The sequence below is a fragment of the Pithys albifrons genome, chromosome 2 (assembly GCF_047495875.1).
Source record: "Pithys albifrons albifrons isolate INPA30051 chromosome 2, PitAlb_v1, whole genome shotgun sequence".
Taxonomy (NCBI): Eukaryota; Metazoa; Chordata; class Aves; order Passeriformes; family Thamnophilidae; genus Pithys; species Pithys albifrons.
In genome coordinates this window covers 63234459-63258114 of record NC_092459.1, presented here as the reverse complement: position 1 = coordinate 63258114, position 23656 = coordinate 63234459, and the positions used below count along the sequence as shown (strand labels likewise).

The 23656-nt window shown below is 35.0% G+C and overlaps 1 protein-coding gene across 3 annotated transcripts in view; it reads left to right on the top strand.

Moving 5' to 3' along the window:
• Positions 1-23656, top strand: part of SCAF8 (SR-related CTD associated factor 8) — a 90496-nt gene that overhangs the window by 23130 nt on the left and 43710 nt on the right. For 2 of the 3 annotated variants that reach the window (XM_071549273.1, XM_071549272.1), the window contains exons 3-15: positions 1165-1209; positions 4188-4349; positions 7754-7910; positions 9119-9249; positions 12095-12271; positions 15850-15929; positions 16305-16422; positions 17712-17843; positions 17971-18083; positions 18515-18708; positions 20967-21067; positions 22505-22618; positions 23255-23411. In XM_071549273.1, coding sequence (XP_071405374.1) covers positions 1165-1209; positions 4188-4349; positions 7754-7910; positions 9119-9249; positions 12095-12271; positions 15850-15929; positions 16305-16422; positions 17712-17843; positions 17971-18083; positions 18515-18708; positions 20967-21067; positions 22505-22618; positions 23255-23411 — 1681 coding nt within the window. The other variant, XM_071549274.1, reaches the window with a different exon arrangement.

Genomic DNA, 23656 nt, shown 5'->3' with positions numbered 1-23656 from the left:
GTGTGACTAAATGTCAATCTTTTGGTGGGGTGATACAGATGCCTGAGGGGACGTGGCTCCTTTGAGCAGTTATAGAAGATATCCCAAGGGAAGCCATGCTATTTTTTATCACTCCACCCTTTGTTAATCTCATCAGTTTGAAAGCTTTTTGTTCCCTGCTGGAGCACCCATCATCAGGCCTTATCAGGGCCCATCACCCCACAGTGGTAAAGGAAAAAGTATGCCATTAGTGTTAAGCATTGAAACAAGTGGAAACTCGGTGAAAACTGGAGAGCTGGAATAGAATATAAAAGCAAAAAAGACTGAACTTATGGTCTTCCTATCTACATTCCTGTGCTGAGAATGCAGGTGTATTTACAGGTAATGAAATCCATATTGATGTTTTGGGTAATTGGGAGAGAGCAATTTGATGTCAGAAAAGTGAAATTCGAGAGCTTTTTTTTTTAATATGTCTATGTAAGTTAAAGCCTGTCTGTGTCAGTATAATGAAAATGCTAAAAACTTGTACTGAGCATAAACAAGCAGTAAATGATGGTACGTGGTTGTATTAATTAAGCATTTAATTGATACTGAAATGTTTTACCATGTACTCAACTTGGAAATCTTGCTTCCACTCTTACCATTTCAGTAAGAATATGTAATTGTGTAGATGATGATCTAGAGCCATTGTGATTATGTGTGAAATTTAAAAAAATCCCACAAAACTCAGGCTAAGTTTAAAGAAAAAGTATTCAGTAGATTTTATAAGATCTTCTTTGCTCCTATTTTTAGAGTACTAAAGTGAACATTTAAATGAAATGCAGGCAAGTGATAGGTTTAATAACATTAGGCTTACATCTTCAGTCATGTGCAGTGGTATAATCTCATGTTTTTGAAGGAACAACTCTATTATTCTTCTAGTTTTCACTAAGTAAGGATATATTGTTCAAAAAATCCAGTGTAAGAAAACCTTCAGAAGGCAAGGAAAAGTGATACTAACTCTTACCTGTCGTTAAATGTTCTAAGGAAGACTGCATATTCTGCTGTAGTTACTGCATTGCTGTTTAATAACCCAAAGTTTTTTCTTCTGGTTTTGCTATCAATATATCAGTATACTTGAACAAGTAATTGCATCTTCAAATAACAAGATTTTCTCCTCTATTGAAATACTATTTTATTTTTCAGTTCTACAAGCATGTTGTACAGAGTGTTGAGAAATTCATTCAAAAGGTAAGTCAATCACAGCTGTTTGTGTTAGCAAAAAAATTCCCTCACTTTGGACTAGAAAGTATTGGACACCATTGGTTTTTTTGGTATACATATGGATTAATATTTCTAGCATGTACTAGTTTATTTCTGGTTTAGTCACATTCAGTTTCTGCTAGTGATCAGCAGCTGATCATAACTCATGATGCAGAAAGACAAATACTTTGTTCTCATTTTGTTCTTTGATCTGAATCACTGTGAATACTGTTTCAAGACTAGTTCTGTACGTATTCATGTAATGTTAAAAGAGACTGTCATCATAGCCCACGTAAACAGCTAATGGCAAAACAGTTGACTGTGGTTTTGCTGGTGACAGTTGCTTTTCATTTTCTCCCAGGTTTTCTCATTGATTTTAATACTGAAGGGAAGATGACCATTCAGCCTCATCCTCTCTTTGTAGCAGAAGATGCAGACTTTCAGTCAGTGGTTCCTGCTAGTAAATTAAAACAAAAAATATTTATATGGCTAGACTAGAATTACTTTTTGGGACAATGATAGTATTAATATGAAGATTCTGAATAAAAAAGAATTTTACAGCACTTTATTTTCTTGGAACAGTTAATTATTCTTGGGTAAAATTACATTTCCCTTCCAGTTGGAAATGCATGGATTCTAATTTGTTAGTCTTTCCATCTTGTCTGCATTGTACCTGATTGTTTGGTTGATCATTTTGGTGATGAATTTCTTTTCTTTTTGTAAATGGGTGTAAATTATGATCAAATTGCCTTTTAGTTTTGACAAACACTCTAGAGTAGTTAGGCTGTTAATGCTGCAATGTTGGATGCAATATTCCTTTGTTATCCTTTTTACAAAACAGTCTAAATTACTCTATGTTGGTCGCCTGTCTTTGTCATTAACTTTTATTCCTTGGCATCCAGTGTGTTCTGTGGTGCCTTTTGGGCAGCGTAATTGCAGTGTAACAGCTTCAGCCTGCTGTTTTTAACTTTCTCAGAACCATTCATGGATTAGTTACTTATGTAGTAGTACATCAGTTGTATGTGTAAAAGGTGTCATATGTATGTTTCAAGGCAATAGTAAAGATTAGTAGTGTACCAACACTGCTACTTTTTTCTCAAGCAGTTGTCTTCTGGGGCATTGGCTCTGGTTTCTTCCACCTCTGTGAAAAGGGATCGATATCCTCTGGTCCCTGTTTAGTGCTACAGTTGAACACAGGAGAAGGAGAGCGGGTGTACATCTTACCCATCTCTGATCAGGAGCACTTTGCAGTTTCACGTTCTGAAATTAGTTCAGAACTGAGTTCCAAATACTGCATTTTTAGTTGTAGTAGCTGTGATTGGCAATTCTATATTGAGAGGCAGGAGTGAAGTTTTATCCTCTGAATGAAAGAATGGCAGGCACTTTGTCAGGAGTAGGACTTGTTGGTTGTGACACTTCCAAAAGCTACTAAAGAGTAGGAGTTATCTTTACACATTTGCCTTCAGTGCCCAGTACTAGTTAGTGAGGGAGTTCTGCATGGTTCATTGCTGGTTAGAGCAGGCAGATGTATGTTCTTATTGATTACCTTGTTAATCATTACTCAGTCATTAAATTATTCCTTTTGGCGGTGTTGATGAAGGTTTTTTTCAGTATTTCATGAGCAATTTGGTGAAACGTGCAATTTATTAATAACATTAAATAGTAAATTTTTACTTTAGTAGAATGAGAGATGAGCAGATGAAAGCCAATTTGGTATCTAAGGACTTAAACTATGTGTTTGGAAGATAATTGGATTGTTTTTCTGAAAGAAGTCACTTCAAGATGATGTAGCTTCCATTAAATCTACCATAGACCTGTCTAGAGTGATGTCAGTGCCATCTCGGTTTGCTGTTGATTACAGCTCTAGCATTCTTTCTTCAGAATTAATCTCATGAGTTTACTGAAACTTCAAACAAAATAAGGCCCATGACAGTCTTCATTTTTTGACACTTACAAAACTCAACTGGTCTATTGTCATTTTGGTTGAGTGTTTTCTTCTCTGGCAAAACATCGCTTTGGGGGTCAAATGACCAGTTAATCATATATGTGAGGCTATTCCATTAGAGAGCCAGACTTAATTTCTCTGAGTAATCAACTTATCTTACTGATTATTCTCTCAGAAAATAAGTAAATATTTGTGTGTAAAAGCTGTCTCATCTTATATTGGGGATACACAGGCTTGCTCCTCCTTGGCATTATAAATTCTAAAGATGACTTCGTTGTATTTTTGAACCACTTTGTGTTCTGTCTTAAAACTGGTTGCAGTAATGCAGTGTAATTACTTTGCAATTAAAAAAAATTAGCCTTAATTGTGAAGAAAGTAAAATTACCTAAGTAATTAGTATTATAGTTAGCAGACATGCTTTATAAATTGTAAATTTTTTGTGATTTTGTAAATTTTGAAAGTTGTCCAGAGTTCCAAAATAAATACCATTGGTATACTATCAGAGAAACAAATACATTTTTCTTCTGCAGGAGAGGATATACCACAGACTAATTACAACAATGTAAAATAAAATAAATACATTTTAACTTTAATGGTAACTTTGATCATAAAGAAGGACAAAAATATCTTGTATTATATTTACAGCTAGTCTAACTGTACTGTTAAGAATTTGGTCATGCTTTATGCACTTCTCTTAAAATATAGTGTACATTTAAAAAGGGTATGTGATCTGTGTGTTAATTTTTTTCATAGCTAGATTTTAAGAAGTTAATTTTTTAGTGGTAGGAAATCTAAAACCATTTATATATCTGCAGAATGCATATAAATGTGATAATTTGAACATTAAAAGTTAGATGATGTTGAAAAAGTTTGTTTTCCAGGACAATTTATTAAGTAGAGAAGATTTTAGTAATACTTGGATCCATTTAAAAATTAGAGAGTACTGCTCATATTTACTTTGCCATTAATGTTTTGGTTTTTTTTTTCACATACATTTATTTTATATTGTCATTCTTTATAGTGCAAACCAGAATACAAGGTGCCTGGTCTGTATGTCATTGACTCCATTGTGAGACAGTCCCGACATCAGTTTGGACAGGAAAAGGATGTATTTGCTCCAAGATTCAGCAATAACATCATCAGCACTTTCCAGAACTTGTACCGTTGTCCTGGTGATGACAAGGTAAACCACTTAGAGATTTTTCTAATTAAAACAATCTTTAGTGTGTTATTTATAAAGAATAAAGATTTTGATCTCACCTTTTGCTTGCTGGAGGTGATGTAATTCTAGACTTGCACATATATATGTATTTCTTAATTTTACTTGTCTGAGTTTAAGGATTGGGGGAGACACAGCCAATGAGATTAATTAGACTTTTGGAAAGGTGATATTTCCTTTGATTCTATGCTTTGATTCTATGCTTCAGCAACAACTAAGTAAGGTGTGACTTGAATAGTCTGACCCAATAGTTCAGCTGTTCTGTGGATCACAACAGTCAAGATAGCTACCAAATTCTGTTTCTGAAAGATTGGCTGGGAATAGCAGAGTGAGGCAGTTTAAATTCCTTCATATTTGTCACTGATCTTAAATTAGTTAGTGTTTCTTCTTACTGAATGTGCTGGTTTAAAGGTGAACCAGCAGGGGAAATGAACTCACCATGAGAGAGATTATAAGTCAGAGGCTAAAATTTAATAATAATATTACAATAAATACACTGACACAAAGGGAAATAGCTTTCGACTCACAAAACCCAGCAGTATAACCCAGTGTCCTGGGGCACAATCCAAAGGGGTTTGTTAGCCCTTGTGCTGAGACCCCTGTGGTTCCCCCAAGTCCAGAGCAAAAGGAAGTGAAAAACCTGTTGGTGCAGGTGATGGCTGTAGTCTGGTCAAGAGTGGTGGTCTCCTCATGTCAAGGTCCTGGCACTCCTCTGGATCTGACAAGAGGTTCCTGAGGTCTTCTTACCCACCACTTATGTACCCTCAGAAAGCACCCAGTCCCTCCCCCAGGGCGGGGACTCACACAATGGGTGATTAACTCTGGGAGCCAGGGGGTGTTGTTGAACTGTTGATGGCCCACAAGCAGCCACACCCCCCCAGGCTGGGTGTGAAGGTGATAATGACTCCCTGGGCAGCTGCTGATAATGGTCCATTGTCCTTGGGGAATGAATAGAGGGGGTAGAATACACAGCTTTGATCACCCCCACACAGTGTTAACTGGTCCCACCTGCTAAACTAGGACACTGAATAACTACAAAAAGATGAAGACTGCTAAGGGCATTACTTTCACAAAAATTTGTGTAACAGAGTCATGAAGTAAAGTAATAATGAGGCAGGACACTACAGGAAGAGAAAGGTTATTTTTTGAATAGTTGTATGCATTCCTAAAGATCTGAAAACCCAAGGTATCCATGGAAGGTGACTAAGGCAAGTTCAAACATTGTGTTATCTTAGGATTCCTGCCTTTTTGGAGTAATTAGGACCTCTGCAGGAAAATGTGTTGAGATCTGCAAATTTCACTTGATTGGAAAAACTGTGCTAAAGATGTTGGTCTTCTCTTCTGTAACTGAGTTCTGAGATGTTGCTGAACAGGTTATTTAAGTTAAATGACATTTTCCTAGTCATGTTTATCTGCTTGATTAACTTGTGCTGCTTCCAGTTTTACAGTGTTCTATGTATACATAGGCAGGACAGTTAACTTACATTTTTATTCATTTAGTTGTATATCTTAAGCAGTATTAGTGTGTTTTGTATAATCATTTAGCTTCCTACTTTGGGAGATACACAGAAATAGTCTGACTTACTGAAGAAGGAGGGATTGGAACAAGGGTGCAAATACTCAGTTTGTGTCTGGTTTTAAAAAATACATAATCAGTTTATTGTAGGGTAAAAAAATAGCACCACTTATCATGATATTTTAATGCATGGCAATTAATGTACTGTATTGGACGTGTTTGATGTGAAGAGGGATAGTAAAACATAGTCTGTTTATGGTCCACCAAATTCCTGTCACGTTCATTTCTAGGGTATTTTTCACCTCAGTTAAGGGAAAATGTATTTTGCAATCTGAAGTCTTCCTGCTGTGCTGCATATGGGTTCAGTATTATAGGAAGGTCTTTGTCCTGTGAAAGTAGTTACCCTGTATTGTTACCCTGTATTTCTCCCAGCAAAATGTGCTGTCAGAGACCAAGATATATACCTGGTTTATAGCATTTTGATGTTTAATCTGATTAAAAGGCATAATGGAGAAATACAGCAATTGTCTTTGCATGAACAAATGTGTAATATGTTTTTAAATCAAGCAGAAGTGCAGTAGCATTTCATTTAAAGTAACAACAAAACCACACCACTGATTCCTTTGTCTGGCCCAGAAAAAGTGCAAGGGAGAGATGGATACTGAGGCATAGAGTTTTATTTTCCTGTTCTGGATAGAAGAGGGAAGTTAGAGCCTTTGATGAACTTGTCAAGGACTGCTTTTAAAACAAAGCTTTCAAAGAAGGAAGGCTCACATGCCATAATGCTGAGTGGAAGCCTTCAGAGATTTCTTTAAGGGAAATCTAAGTTACATCTTTCATGCAGTGAAAATTCAGCACTTCGCTCTGTCGAAGTTAAGTAACCTTTTGCAGTTGGGCAAAACTTTTTTCTTTGGTTTGAACACTGCAGTTAAGTACTCTTTGTTCATGTTTTGTAGAACTCAAGTAATTAAACTGTCTTTCTGACAGCAAACACCCGATCCTGTGAAGAGTTTCCGGCTCTTTATAATACAACTGACTTTTTTTTTCCCCCAAAATAAAGCAAAATCTTGCCTTTTGGTAGAAGTGAAACTTTAAAAACATTTGGAAGCAAATGAAACCAGTGATCTGTTTATGTAATAGATTGCATCTATTGTAATAGAAAGAAATGTAATGGAAATACAAGCTGAACAAATTATAGCTAATGAAATTGTATGAAGTCTTAATTTTGATTTCTTTTTTTCCTTCCTCATGAGCTGGGTTTTTTAATATTACTGGTATTTTCAATAGGCAGGTAATTGTGTTCCAGTTTAAACTTCCAAATTCCTCACTTCATCAAGAGAGATTGAAAAATATTAAGCTGCTTTTCTAATAAAAATATTTAACAGTCTTACTAGTATATGCCCATTTTTCAGTGTATATAAATGATCTGGGTTCTTAGGTAGATCAGAACTGCGTTCATATATACGAACTGTAAAATTTTACACTAATAATTCACTATTTTAATTATTAGTAATGTATTAGAATGCTTCCTTAAAATTATTTTCCTTCCATATTGGCTAACAAGAGTAAAGGTACAAAAGAGCCAGAGACCTTTGTTTTGTTTTAAGAGATTGCATTTGCAGTTGAGAGAATGTTACTGTGTGTATAGTGGTTCTTCACAGTTGTCTAGGCTTGGCCTCAGGGCCATAGTTCAGACATCTTGGGTGTGACCCAGTTCTTGCAGTTCTTACTCTTTGCAAACCTGAAGGTGCTTCAATCTGGACAGATTGACCTTGCTAGTTAAGAATTCCAGAATGAGAATTACAGAAGATAAGCATGACTCAGGTCTTTTGTTATCTTTCCTTCATTTTAGAGTAAAATTGTTAGAGTGCTGAATTTATGGCAGAAGAATAATGTGTTCAAGAGTGAAATTATCCAGCCTCTCTTGGATATGGCAGCAGGAATTCCTCCTCCCGTTGTGACCCCTGTCCTGCCCAGCACTACAGCTGCCATGAGCAACAATACACCAGGTAAACAAAAACAGATTGAAGTTGTACTTTGAATCAAAACACTTTCATCAGCTGTGGTATGTTGGCTGTTACCATGTTGAAATACCTCACTGTTTTCCTTTAGATAAACCAAATGAATGCTAGAAAGAAGTCTGTTATAGCCACCATTGAGATCAGGGAAACAGAGAAACATTATAATAAATGCAGACTTGATCATTTTATGCTCCAAGCAGCTTCCTTACTTATGTAGGTAGATTGCAGGGAAATGGATTTTCAACTTTTTCACTTTGTGGAGATCTTTTCGTTCACGATTGGGGTGTATGGGAAATTGTCCATATGGGAATTGGGTTTTGGCACCAGCTGTTCACCTGCTTTTGTAACCCACCTTTTGCTGATGCCATGCTGAAAAGCAGTGAGATGGACAAATCCACCTTAGTTTTCACTGGGAAAGTAGGTATATGGAAGTTTCAGCTCTTGGATTGCCTTGCTGCATCTTCTAGCTCAGTATTTTTTTTATTTCTATTAGTTTGACTACATTATATTGTTGAAATAATAGTTCCACTGTGACATTGTCTTAAATTCTGGTGCCAGTTGCCTTTTAAAACAGTAATCTAGTCATATTTAACACTCATCAGTATATCTCTACTTCTGAGCTGTAAGTGCAAAAGTGTTTGCAGGGGTGGAGGATTATTCTGGATTATGGCATGAAGCTAATTATCAGGTTGCTGATTGAGTCTCAGTGTTACTCTTGAGAAAAAGAATAAAATGAGCAATGCTCATGAATCGAGCTGATGCAGGTTGAAGTTTTTAGTAGAATCCTTAAGGCTCCTCCAAGGGATGAAGTGCGAGTCCAGTGAGAGTCAGACTAGCAGACAAATAGATTGCTAACAATTACCTTTTAGTATATCTAATTTCCACTAACATTTTGGCATACTGTGTGAAACCTATTTACTTGGCCTTCATCAGTGTTTTTTGTTAGTAGTCCCAGAGTTTCAATAGTGGAAAGGGCTGTGAACTACAGTAACACAAACTAAGTCTCTGCTGCTTGAGGAATGTTGATGTGAGTCTGCTTTATTTCCACGAGCTCTAGATGTATTTGAGAAAAATGGTTTCACTTGATGTTAATGCAGTGCTTTCTCAGTATTTAATAACAACAGCGTTTTTTCTTCTCCAACACTATTTTTAAGTCTGTATATTAAATTTGGCATATTGGATTTTCTCTTTTTTAGGAACACCTGTGACTCCAGTTACTCCAGCCAATGTGGCTCAGAGTTTACCTGATCCTTGGGTATCTCAGATTGCTAACACAGACACCCTTGCTGCAGTTGCACAGATTTTACAGAGCCCTCAAGGCCAACAGGTAACTAATTTGTAGGCTGATACTTTATGTCTTTTGGTACAACTAAGGAATGCCTTCATGATTATCTCTTAGTTTAGTGTCCAGAATCCATATTAACTATGCCATGAGGTTGTTCATCACAAGTTCTAGGCCAAGTAAAACTTCTTGTTACCTTTTGTAACCAATTCTGTTTGTTCCTTAAAAGTATCACAGAGAGTGACTTCACCGAAGATGATCTGCAATACAAACTTCACTATATAGTTTTGCAAATGACTAAATCAAGAGCAGCATTAACATTTTATGGACATAGGTATAAAATGGAATGCAAGTTAAACCATATTTCTCTGCCAAATGCTCCAAGAAGAGCTAAACGTTTCAGCTCTTGTACAGAATTATATAATGGGAATGAACATGTTCAGGAAGCGTATGATTTGTTGATGCATTTTTTATCTTTCCATCAGCTAAACATAATTGTTATTTTGCATCATTCAGAAATAAGGTCTTGGAAGTTATTATGTTCCTCAGTTTTCAAATGCTCAACTCTAAAAAAGTGTCTAGATGTCCAGTATCACAAGGACTGCTCGTCCTCTTAACATAAGTCACATAAGTTTTGCACAAACTTTCTGTAAAAATGTAGGTCATTGTTTTTCAATCTATGCTAGAGCAATGGCACTCACATATCTTGGGCTTGGTAATTTTTATTTGAACTGAGGAATGGGTTGTTTTACCTACCAGGTTACTAAACACAATTCCATGAATATGAATGAGAAGCACTCATCAGTGAACTGTTGCAAAGCATTGATGCTGACAATAACACCTTAGTGATAATGTTTTACAGCATTCAACTAAGCTGAGTAGTCTGTCATTGTTCCTGATCAAGTGAAGGGAGTATTTTCACCTCTTTACTCTGAAAGAAATTGATAAGTCACTGAAAAGCAGAGCAAAATGAGTTTGGGAAATAATCTGTGAAATGTGGAGGAAAAATATTAGAGTAGCTCTTAAACAAGGAAGAGATGTGAAATGAGAGTGGGGAAATACATGCAAAGTTAGCAAGGCAGTTTTAAAGATTATTGCCTAGAGAATATCCTAAATAAAAAGAAAATGATAAAGCAAGATTAAAAATGAAGCTGAGAAGGGAATTAAGACAGCAGATCACAAAGAAACAACATACAGATATTTATCTTAAAGTCTTAAGCAGAAATATGAAGACCAGGTACACAAGAAATATGTACGTGCAGATGTGTAGGATTGGTAGAGGAACTATGACGTTTGCTTCCATGCTGTCCATGTTTTGTGTTCCTGTTCTCCAAGCCACTCTGTCTGCCACAGCCTTTCCCCCACTCCTCAGTTTCAAAGACCTTTATTTAATCTTAGAATTGTGTTTTATGGGTGAGAATGCATGCAGGTAAATTGAGAGTCTAGACATAGGAGAGGGCAGTCTAAGAAAGATGTGACCAACAAGAATGTGAAAACAGCAAGAATGGTGATCTCACAGGATTTTTCCACTCTAGGATTTCCATCTCTGCTTCTTCAGTTTGATTCCTTCCTACTCAGAGCAATGCACAAGGTGAACTAGCTGTATTTTCTCATCTTTTGTGGATCAGCGAAGATGGGAGGGCTTTGCTCATCGCAGTAATCAGTGAAAGCTCTTACTGAGGTAGAACAACAATTGAAACATTTTCACAGGCTTTGCTCTATAAGGGATCTGTGTAACTGTTTTTTAAAAGAATAGGAAAAATTCTTTCATGTTGTCAGAAGGTAACTGTAAAACCACTTTGAAAAAGGGTCACACATTTTTGATGCATTGTGGAAAAGAAGTTCAACATAATCAGTTTTTGCTGTTTCTAGTGTGGCCTAGTAGGAAGGGAGGGATTGAAGCCTCTAAGAGTTCAGTGGGGAACCCAGTAAGGAGCTGGAATATAAATGTAAGGGCAGTCAGTGACTAATGTCAGCATAGTTTTTACTAGCTGGGATTGCTCAACTTTTTTTTCCACAAACACCTAAGATAAGGAAGGCCTCAGAGGTTTACTTCATGGAATATCAAAGGACTGCTTCCTTTAGTTCCACAGTGCTTTAGGTGAGCTTCGTTCCATAAGGTTAGTACCGTTTTCTTAAGATAGGGAAGCGTGGAAGCATCCATATACAACAGATAAATTGATCTGTGCATGAAAAAGACTTTTATTTCCTCACTGGGACAGCTTCTGTAAAAGATTAGATAGAGATAGGAATTTTTAGTAAGAAAATCAAGGTGCACCAGGTAATTGGATTGTATATTTGCCATTGATGTTTTGGTAACATAACAGGGAAATTGCATCGTATCAGCCCAAACCTGAGTTTCACCATGAGATTTCGCTTGTGACTAATCCAGAGACATCAGTGCAAGCTATTCCTAGAGGCAGGTTGCATCAGCTTACAATGGAGCTTGCCACAGTGCAGTTATTTTTCCTACAAATATTACAGCGTACAGATTTTCCTAATGTAGGTGGGCCCTTAGAAAGCTGGAGAAGGCTAACAGATTTTTTTCAAGTCAGAAGGAATCAAACTGGAGAAACAGAAGTGGGGGAACCCTAGAAAGCAGGAAATGCTGAGTGATGACTGATCATTGTGCAGCTTGTTAGAGCAAGTTAGGAGGACAAAGACATCTGCATGTCTTATCAGCTCAGAAAACAAATTAGCCAGTAAGTAGGAACAACATTTGCTGCACAATAAAACAAATTAAGACAAAATAATAGGCATAGGTTAGTGATCTTGCGTTCCTGAGCTTTGTTTTACTAACTGGATGGGGAAAAGACTATCTTGTTCTTTCTTTTTCTGCTTTAAAGAAAAAGAATCTTGTTGAGTGTGTTTGCAATCTTTTATCTTTTAGCTTCAGCAGTTGATACAGACACTGCAGATACAGCAGCAGAAACCTCAGCCTTCGCTACTTCAAGCCCTGGATGCTGGTCTTGTCGTTCAGTTACAGGCCCTCACAGCACAACTTACAGCTGCGGCTGCTGCTGCTAACACACTTAATCCACTGGATCAGAGTGTCTCTTTTAATAAGGTAGAAGTAGAATAATAGAAATTTGAAGAAGTATTTATTATTGAAGTATACGTAAGTGAAAAGTTCTTTTGGATCTTATTGTTTTACTTTTGAAATGTTAAAAATACATTAATATACTATAAAGTCACAAAGCCGTATCTTGAAAATGCAAAGAAAAGGTCTGGACACAGTAGTGTAAATGAAATACTATTTTTATATGAGTTTAGGGCTAAATGAACTTCATAGAATATCTGAAGTTGGAAAGGACCCATGAGAGTCTTTGAATATGGTAATGATTTGATTTAGCAAAGTTAAGCCAATGTTACTATTTTTCCTCACCCTTTGTACTACAGCAATGAGAATTGTTTCTTACAAGGTAATATAAGGGAAATGCTCAGAAATTAATATACACCATTTTCTCAGAAGAGTAAAGTGGTGGAATTTGTAATTTTCTTACATTATAAATTAAATGCCAAGAAAACTTCTTTGTGATTTCACTGAATAAGTAAGTCTGTGACTGTAAAGACTATAGACCTGTGTCATTTTTTAAAGGATGTCAGAATGTAAAAAACCCCAAATGAACAAAGCCTGTAGATAAAGAAACTTTGTGTTGGAAAAAAAATCAAAACCAGGAACAAAATCCTAAAACAAAACTACAAACAACCCCCAAAACCACAACGCAGGAATTTAAGAAAACTAATATAATTGATTGCGAGGTAGCAATAACCATTGTGGCAGTTACAGTAATAGTAATATAATACGAGTAAAATTAAAAAAGGAAGAACTTCTACTCAAAGATTAATAAAGAAATAAAAAAAATAAATAAACCTTGTTCTATTATCTTTGGAAGAAATAGTTTGTGAGTAGATAATCTCTGTAGGATAGTCCTGGGGTGAATAAATAAGAAGAATAAGGAAGTTGGAGAAGCAAAAAACCTTTTTTTTTCTTAACACAGATAATCTCTTTTTCAGGAAATTAGCTGCTCAGACTGATAAGCACTCAGTTTAAAGATTTAGGACAATTTATCTTGTAATTAAGAGTTGTCATTGCTAATGAAAGAAATGCGGCTGTAAGAATATTTCGGGAAAAAAATGTCCTGTACTCATCCTGTATCAGAGTTGTAACCATCAGCTTGAGTAAGGTACAATCCCAGGGAATGAATGCATCAGTTAATAGGGACTACCATAATGTTTATATACAAAAAGTAAATAAGAATATGACATTATTCCTCAGACTTCAATTTCAGCATTTACATGGATAGGTAAACTCATACATGTGGCTGTCTTGAATTTTGGACAGCTTAAATAAAGCAAATTGAAGGAATTCACATTCTGATGAGATATTTATATACAGCCATAAAAAAAGGCAGCCTTTGTGAGAAATAAACAAACAGTAAGTATTGCAATCCAAAGCATAGTTTTCATTCCATGCTATAATGTTGGTGAATTGCACAACACATATAAGTAGTGCAGGAAAATACTTTGATGAATACATAAATATCCATCTTTTTTTTTTAAAAAAAACCCCTACTCTTTATACGTTTGTCAGTCTTTCCAATCCTTTGTTTTCAAGCTCTTCAGTCTCTATTGTATCTTGTGGTAATAAGTTGTGCAAATTAACATGTAAATTATGTAAAAATGTGTTTTGGCAAGATCAAATGTGCGTGTTTTCTGATCTTGCTATATAACCATACTCTTGTGTCATGGTAAAGGTTTTTGATCAGCATTTCCTATGCATTTGACCTGTTCCTTTTATTTTAAATTCAAAAGAGAATATCCTAATTCTTAATAAGAATTTTGATTCCTTTTGCCTAAAAAGCTTTTTTCATGTCTTTAATAATTTCTGTTGCTTTTTCTGAACATATTCATGGAAAGTCTTGTGCTTTTTACAAGTGTGTATCTGGTACATTAAACTTGATATCCAATATTTTATTTGGTTTAATTTCTATTTTTTTTTATTGTAGAGTATTATTTTACAAACTATGTAAAAATCGTCTTTCAGTTCAAATTTTTCTTCTCAATTTGTTACTTTAATGCAAACCAAAATTAAGGTTCACATTTACCTGTCTTGGCTCAAAGTTCTTTGGTTTTCTCTAGCCTCAGTTAATTAAATGCTTCTTTTGCATATCATGAACTGTTGACTTCTTTTCATTATTTTCTCAGATGTATAAATAGTACATATTCTGTTATTTTCCTCTTTACTTTGTCATGATGAAAGATACATGGTGATTAATATTTTAAATTTAGGACTGGTTTCTTTTCTAAAATATATGTTTTTTTCAGAGCAGCGGCATTTTATAAGTGCTTCACTGGAAAATATTCGAACAATAAAAAGAAAAAAGGCAGTCACCTTGCTTTAAGTGGATTAGATATATATGGTGAAAGTTGTTCTGGCTTTTAGCATGCCATTTCACCTAAGCTTGATGGTCTGTGTTTCTGCTGTATTTTCTCAGAGGCATACTCAGTCCTGCTTTTGGAAATACTAGATTATTTCATTGGAATAAGTAGTTCTAAAATGCTTTATTGATGAGTCTTCTATTTAGCTTATGCTTTATTCTTCTTGCTGGTTTCCATTACTTGAAAGTGTGTAAAGCACTGTGTAAAAGAAAACAGGCTGTAGAATCATCATGGCTTGTTGCTGAAGATGTTTTTGCCGTGGTATTATAAAATGACTGCCCTATGTTTTTATCCTCTTGTTTTTTTCTTCTGAAATTAAGGTTTGAGAAGAGGTTTTGCCAGTTTGTAATATAGCATTAGTTCTGCTTTTCAGAAAACTTCCAAGGTGTAAAGATGCATGGACATGGCTTTACTAGCGTGGCTCTGTCAATAAATAGTTGCTGAAAAAAAGGCAATCTCACTGACAAATAACATTTGTTGTATTTCTTCATGTGTGTTCCTTAGGTTTGTCTTCACGAAAGTAAACTCTACTAAAATGCTTCTGGGCTTTTTAAAATTAATAAACAAACTTTTTTAGTTCAGCAGAACTCCATGTAGACATCTTTGCAGATTAAACAGGAATATCCAAGTTTTTCTCTGTCAGATACCTTTATATCCTTCAGAAGGCTTTTTCCTCTTACATGAAAACTGCTTGCTTTGATTTCTTTGCAGACTGTGTGAGAAGTTGTTTTCAAGGAGCTGTATATTTGAAGGAATTCAGGTTGTCTAAATGACACATGTGTGAAAATACAGTAATTCTTTGTGAAGTAATCAAGCTGTAGGTCTTCTCTTGATATGAGCAGAGCAGTTTGCTGATTGCCAAAGGATTGAATAGTTGGCCTCTTCATAGTAATTTCTTCTAATTAAAGGTACCATTACATAAAATCAATCTTTATTTAAGCTGTTAAGTTACTATGAAAAGAACATGTGGTTCTGCTTGTAACAGCAGAGCTCAAGAAAGCCAGGGACAAAATTTGTATTTGATGCATTCAAGAGTTTGGTAGCAGTAGCAGTATGACATTTAATTTTCTATTAAGGTTATTTGCCCAACTTTTTTTTTTCTACTTAAGTTGAGAAGTAAGAATGTTTTCCTTTTGAAAAGTGAATACCCGTAAATGGACATGTGAGAGGTTATTCAGTAATGCTTATTTTGTTTTCTCCTAGACGCTAATGGACAGATTTGACTTTGGGGAAGAATCTGAACAAAATGAAGAGCCTAAAAAGGAAACTCCCACTTCCCAACTGTAAGATCAAGCAATGTTTCTTGTGGAAAATGCTGAAGTTTGCCTGAGACTAGTTCAACATTAGGATTAAATAAGGAAAATGTTTATTTCAGAGCATAAGTACACTAAAAGAGTAGAAAGGGGAAAGACAGTTTACTGAAATTAAACACATACATTTTATTGTAAGTCTCTGTGACAGAATTTTCATTGACTTTTATCTTAAAGTTAGCATGTTCTTTGCTTTGCTATAGAGTTAATGTGATAATGATGAATAGTAGAAGGTGGAACTAGATACATTGTCCTCATTATTTTACCTTATTTAAACTTGAAACTCAATTTTGAAGGCCTGTAGTGTTTTGGGGGTTTTAAAAATTTATTTAAATTATTTCTTTTTAGGCCTTTAGTACCAGAATCTGTGAACAACTCACTTTTTCACCAACTAGCTGAACAGCTACAGCAACAAAATTTAGAACATCTCAGACAACAGCTTTTGGAGCAGCAGCAGCCTCAAAAGGTAAGAACTCCATCTTGTGGCTGTTGTAATTATGTTCTCCACTGATAAATCATACTTCAGGACAAAAAAATGGTCTTGTGGCTGACACTTCTCTTATAATGAAAGCATTTGTCACTAGATGACCATCTAAGAGAAACTTGCAAAGTGCAATAAGAGTAAAAAAGTGCTAAAAGCAGATGAAAACCCACAACTAAATGTGTGGGTGTACATTTTGCTTCTCTTAAGCAACAGTACTCTTTAGCTCGGAGTGGCTGAACTATGGGCTTTTACATGGGGAAAAAAGCTTTTCCCCTGTTGTCAGAAAGAATAAGGTGAGCACTGAAGTGATTATGCTCTGTTTCTACAGGAAAGACAGAATAGATATTGCAGATAACTTCATTTTTCTCACCAAGTTTTATGTCTTGTCTAATAACTATCTCATTCTGTCAAAGAATCTGAGCTAAAGAATAGAGTCACATATTTACTGAGAAATTATTCATTAAAAGCTCTTCAAAATTTTCCTGGTAGCATTTCTGAGTATTTTATTTTCATTTATTCTAGTTCTTGAATTTATTTTGTATCTTAGAGATATTTATTCCAAATCTGTATTTTCAGGCAATGTACAGGCCACTACAGTTTTTTCTTTATCAAATCAACAATGCATTTAGTATTCTACATTTTTTAGTTTTGGCGGCTTTTCAGAACTGCATGTTTTGTTAGGTCTTTTGTAATTGGTACATTGGCATAAATGACATAACACACTTATCTTTTAGTAAGCACTTATTAAATCATGCAGTGCAAGAAAGTTTGGACTAATGTAAATTTTTAAACTAGTTCAATTGATATTGCAAATATTTTTATTATATTAGTATCAAAATAAGATTTATTAGTGCATGTGAATGGGTGACAAGTGGGTATCTTTCAGGGTCACTGTACATATGGCTACGTTTGTCCTGTGAATATTTGCTTTGAAAGCCAGTTGGATTGAGCAACAAATTGAATCATGTACTTTGTGTGTGCTGTGTTTTTTTGATTCAGCAAACAGATACTAATCTTTTTTATAATCAGGAATATTAGTTAACTATTTTTTAAATTTTGTATTTAAGGATGATACCAAAAATGGAATGGAGTAGAGTGACATCCAGTTCAGCTTTCATATTAATGGGAAGTGGGCAAATAGGAGAAACTTGATAAATACTGTTTGAGTCACAGTAGTATTACAGTAGTCTTATTTCCATGTGATAATACATTTTGACACAGTAAGTGTTTTTATTTATGAAGGATTTTACTGAATATTACCTGTTATTTAGGCAAGCCCTGAGGAGAATCAAGAAGGAAATTTTGGTTCAGAGCACTCTGCATCACCATCACAAGGGAGTAGTCAACAGCAGTTTTTAGAAGTGGAAACAAATGTTGATGATTCAATGGATATTCAACAACAGGTAAAACTATTTAAAATTTGATTACAGAAGTTGAAAGGAAAACACATGCTAACATGATTTCAAGTCATATATATATTATGAGTATATTTATTAAGTGTTATTGAACATCTTTTATGTCTGACCTCAGGACATGGATATAGATGAAGCTCAGGATATTGCTGAAGAAGAGATTTTTGAACAAGAAGAAAAGAAATCAACTGTTCGTTCAAGATCAAGATCTCGTTCAAGATCTCGTTCAAGGTTTTATAATAAGCTTGTATTAAGTAAATTAAGGTTTTTTGAAAAAAAAAGTTGCAATTTGTGATTGTCAGTCTCAATTTTGTATCTTCCAAAATGCTCATGAGCAGTTTTTGTCAAGGAAAATAAGTGTTCATTTGTGTGTTAGCTGTAGGCTTTCTGTATGACAGTTCATTTACCTGAAATTTTTTAAGACCTGTTCAGGTAACAGAAAAGGCTTTCTTTGCCAGTGGAACAGAACATTTTGAATGTGTTTTGCTTTGCTTTAGGGTGTATATTTTATTCATCACCGAAATGGCATTAAGTTTTTTTTCCTAAAGCAATTTGAGTGAATATAATGGAAATGTCTCTGTAGTGCTTGAAGTTTGTAGTTAAAAGACAACTAAGTTAGAATATTTTTTTAACTCTGCATACTAAAATTATATAATTTGTAGGTCACCAAGAAAACGAAGGTCTAGATCACGGTCTGGTTCTCGTAAACGTAAACACAGAAAACGTTCACGCTCAAGATCAAGAGAAAGGAAGAGAAAGTCATCTCGGTCCTACTCCAGTGAAAGACGAGCTAGGGAAAGGGAAAAAGAACGTCAGAAAAAGGGATTGCCTCCCATACGGTCAAAAACACTAAGTGGTAAGTGGCACCTGCTTACTATGTTAATAATGTAGGATTAAAGGGAAAAAAAATTTTGTTGTCACTCATGAAAGAACAAGGTTTTTTTCTAAAGTGTTGTAGCAAAATACAGTAACCATATTCTTACTTACAAGTTTCATTTCTGATGTTTCTTGCTGTTTTTACAGCATCCATTGCACCAATGATTTTTCTTCTTAAGAAAGTGCAGCAGGGCTGTCCCTAATTTACAATCAGCTTTCTCTTTAATGCTGTCTTTAACGGGGCATTTGAAGATGTTCAGTGCTTGATCTGAGAACTGTTACACTGATAAGATGTTAAAACCTGTGGTATACACTTTGAACACTTTGGATATCTTAGAGGCCATGTTTTAAAACTTCTACAGTGTTTTTCAAAGTTCTTTCTAAGGAAAGTAGAGCCAAAGCGAGTGAAATTTGCTGTTGTAAGACACCATAATGGTTATATCTTGAAAAAGTATTCAAAAACCAACTGGATTTCAGCCTCTGCAGAGTGCAGTGGTGTCATTGCTATAGAGAATTTATATACAAAAAAAAAGGAAGATAGTAAGGAGAAAAAGAATTTTATCCACCCAGTTACTTAAATCAAAGGAAATGTATTTTGAGTACCCAGTTTTTGATGTAGTTTTGCATTTATTGTGTGTCTTAACACTATATAGTTTATCTGACAAGATAAGCAGCTCAAAACTCTTTTTTGCAAGTGAAAGAGCTTTGTGTTCTCTTCACATTAATACTCTACATTATTCCAAGATGGCTTTAAACTTGGGACTGTGCTACAGTTTACATGCTTTTTTTTTCCTCTCTGGCTTTTCAAACGAAGAGAGGCAAATCAGTCTTAATGGTGTATACTTTCCTAGTAGTCTGCAAAGCAGGGAGCTGTAATCAGAATGGTTGGGAACCGAGAGAGAGAGATGTTAAGTAATGTGAAGAACAGTAGCAGCACTTGGTGTCCTGTGAAGTGTAAAGATACTAAGAAGGCTAAGTGAAGTGTGGAAACTTTGGGGTGAGGTAAATAAGTAAATAAATAGGTAATTCACCCAACAACAAGCATTCTACTTCATGGAATTTTTTCAGTGAAAGCCACTCTTATCACTTGCTGAGATCTGAAGAATTGTTTCATAGAGCTTAACAATGTGAGATACAAAACAGCCATCTACAAGCATGTGAGCAAGCCAAATCTTCAGACTAGTCATTCTCAGTACTGCAGAGTACTGATGTCAATTGAAAATGCCAGTTGACAGAGTAATGCACAACTCTGTTTTCCAGTTTGTAGCACCAGGATTGGTGTAGGAAGTGATAGGTGGTGTATCAAAATGATGATGAAGAAAGAATGTTTCCTTGGTTCAGGATAGGGCAGCCCAAGAAGTCCAGGTTGTCTGGTTTTAGATCCTTTAAGGTCCTAGATTATTCGGGATAGTAAGATATTTGAGGAAAACCACCAATATTACACTAATGTCATGCTGATTTAGATCACCCTGTGTTAAGTGGAAGTAACTGCTGTGAGTTTGTGAAGGCTTGCACACATAGATTGGGTAATATTTGGGAGCCAAAGGAATCAGAATCACGTACATACGGGAGAGGGAAGTCTTAGCTCACATTTCAGTAAGTTCATGTTTGGCAATGAGGAAGGGTAGGCATTTGGAAGGCAGTTGCAGGGATCTGGGCTTGTGGTGGAATTGACAAGAATCAGAAGTATGATGGACATTATCAGCTCAGTGGGCCACAGACAAATTTGTCTTTCTGGGATGTTCCCCAAGTTAAATTAATTTGTAGTTTCTGTTTCTTTCAGGTGAAAATGCAGTGCATAGTACTGCAGTGTTAAGTTCCTTCTGTAGTATGCTTCTAGCCAGTTAGAACTTAGTCTTACCTTGTTAATTTGACTTTAAATCCTGGAGGCATGGAGTTTTTTATAGAAGAAAGAATAATTTTTTTTTTCTAGAAGTAATTTATAACACAGTTTATCTTAGCTGATAATCTAGAGAATTTTAGTTTTTAATTTCTATTCAAACACCTATTTTGTTTAAAAGAAAATGAAACAAGAATGAACACTTGTAGTGAGTATGTTTGATGTCATTTAACCTTGAACATTTTTGTTGATGTATTTATATAGTAAGTAATAGATTTAGTATTCATGCTTTTTTGATCAGTGATTGCTGTGTAATTGTAAAGCCTTTTATATTCATGCTATAGAGCATCTCATAAGCTCATAAGTATTTTAATTGATGTGAATGTGTCTCTTGACAGTTTGCAGTACTACTCTTTGGGTAGGTCAGGTGGACAAGAAGGCTACACAGCAAGATTTAACTAACTTGTTTGAAGAATTTGGACAAATAGAGTCAATTAATGTAAGTAAATGTGTTTTTCCTTTTCAGGAATTACAGAGTAGCAACTCAAGGCGTCCTTATGCCTCTGAATTTCTTTTAGCTGCTTAAGCTCATATTTAGGAGACTTTTTTATCATAGTTTATAAACTGTAGCTATAATATTTGCCTCTTGGTTTCCATCTACTCTATTTTGAAGCACTAAAGATCGTACACTTGATGTTAAAAAGGCTTTTCCCAAGCTCTAGCAATGTATACAGCTTTTAACCCAGGGTCTTAACAAAAGAGTTATATGTGTTCCCTTTTTGTAATGTGGCATGGGGAAGGTATTACATTTCCTTGGGCTAATGGCCACAAACTGATATGTATCCATGTTGTTCTTGGTTACATTCCAAACAGAGGCTTCCTTCAGTTTTATACTTCAGGATAAAACATTTAGAGGAAAAGAAATTGTACTGTAAACAAATGTTTATTCTAAAATGTGATGCTTAAAAATATGCTTATGATCAGGAGATACAAATCTCATTATTTAATTTAGATTTAGGTCTTTAGAGTAGTACTTCAGTGTTGCCTCTAATTCAGCTTCAAGAGAAAGTATTTTTCTCCTAAAGTAACATATCTGCATGAGAGCAATTTGCAAGTTTCCTCTTGCTTCAGCAGTTTTAAAGTGCATCTAATGCAATTTTCTTTCATTTCAGATAATAGTTTTAGTATTTTCCTGTCATGTTAATATATTTAAGAATGCAGTTAATAAGGAATGCTTTTTCTGGCATCACAGAATCTTATAATAAGCTTCACAAGTCAAAAAACCCAACCCCAGAGCCAGACATTTAAGTCTCATTTTGATTTGCAGAGACTAGCAATTAAAAAAGTTCAAAGGAAAATAATGTAACCACCATAAATGTCCCAGTGTCTGTTGTATTTCAGAGGCAAACATAGTTTATAATAAATAGTTTATAGTAAAAATACTTTATAGTAGCTAGCAAAGATCACATGCCATGTAATAAAATAATGAAAACAAGCTAATGAAAACCACATTTCAGGAATGAGGACTCCACCCTTAAACAATGCTTTTAATCACTAGTTTGCACCTCTCTGAAACGTTATTGCTCAGCTCACAGAGAATTTGGAGCTTAAGACGAGGTAGCAACCTCTGCATCTCTTAAGTTGTCATAATATAGCTCCTGGGTTTTGCCTGTTCCATGCTGTTCAAATCTTTCTTGTAATTTTTAGCACCCATTCTTCAGTTTGCTCCTGCTTTGTGAAAATGTTATAACTGATGTACCCTGCCAATATCACTCATAAGTTTTTCTGATGCTTAGAATTCTTAATATTACTGCGCAAGCTGTTTACAGTGTAAGCCTTTCCTTTCCTTTTATAGTATTACTATTCACTTACTGTAGTTGTGTAATCTGAAGTACTGATTTTCCACCTTCTCAAGACAACTGCTTTTTTTTCTTAGATGATTCCCCCAAGAGGTTGTGCCTATGTCTGTATGGTACATAGACAAGATGCCTATCGTGCTCTTCAGAAACTTAGTTCTGGGTCTTATAAAATTGGATCTAAAATTATTAAGGTAAGTTGATTTTAATCAAAGTATGCTGTCCATTTCAAATACTGTACAGTTTTAATATGATGACTTGTCATTTAGCAGCTATTCATTCGAATGTCCAATATGAAGAAGAAGGAAGCAATAAGGTGTAAATTGCTTTCTTTCTGTGTCAAAATGCAACTTTTAACAGGCCATATGAAAGACAGTAAAATGATGTTATGATTTGGTAATTAGGAAATACTTGGTCAATATTTTATGTACATGCAGCCTAAGTCCTCTTATGACCATGTCAATCACTTACTATTAAATTTCATAGTAGTCTTAGAATTAAAGATATTATGAAATACTGTGGGGTTTTTTCCTACCTTCTTTGATGGTTTAGGGTGAATCCTTGATATACTGTGTTTTTAATTTCCCCATATTTATGTTAGAATGAATGTAGAACAAATTTAAGCTTTTTGATGTAATCTTCCACATAGCCTGTTGCAGAGGCCAAGTAAACTTCCTACAGTTCACTTAAAATCAAAACCTGGTTAAAACTTGAATAAATAGACAGTGAAGATTGATCTGCAGTGACCGAAACATGAAGGAAATAATTGAAATATTATGTCCCCAGGTTATATGCTTTAACCTGATTGTTTACCTTGGGTTTATTTTCAGATTGCCTGGGCTTTAAATAAAGGTGTGAAGACAGAATACAAGCAGTTCTGGGATGTAGATCTGGGAGTTTCCTATATTCCTTGGGAGAAAGTAAAATTGGATGATCTGGAGGGTTTTGCTGAAGGTGGTATGATTGATCAGGAAACAGTAAATACAGGTACAGACATTAACAGTTCCAATGGTTAGAAAATGTGTTTATTTTAGTAGTTGCAAATCCCCAGAAAATTTATTGTTGAGGAAATACATGCTCTTTCTTAATTTACATAATTTTTTCTAGCTATTTGTTTACAACATAAAGAGCACTGTAATAACGAAATCTAGATTGTGTTTTTAGATTTAGTTGATTATCATGACAATGAGGAATCAGTGACAAAGGGGAATTAACTTAGGCAAAGTAATAAA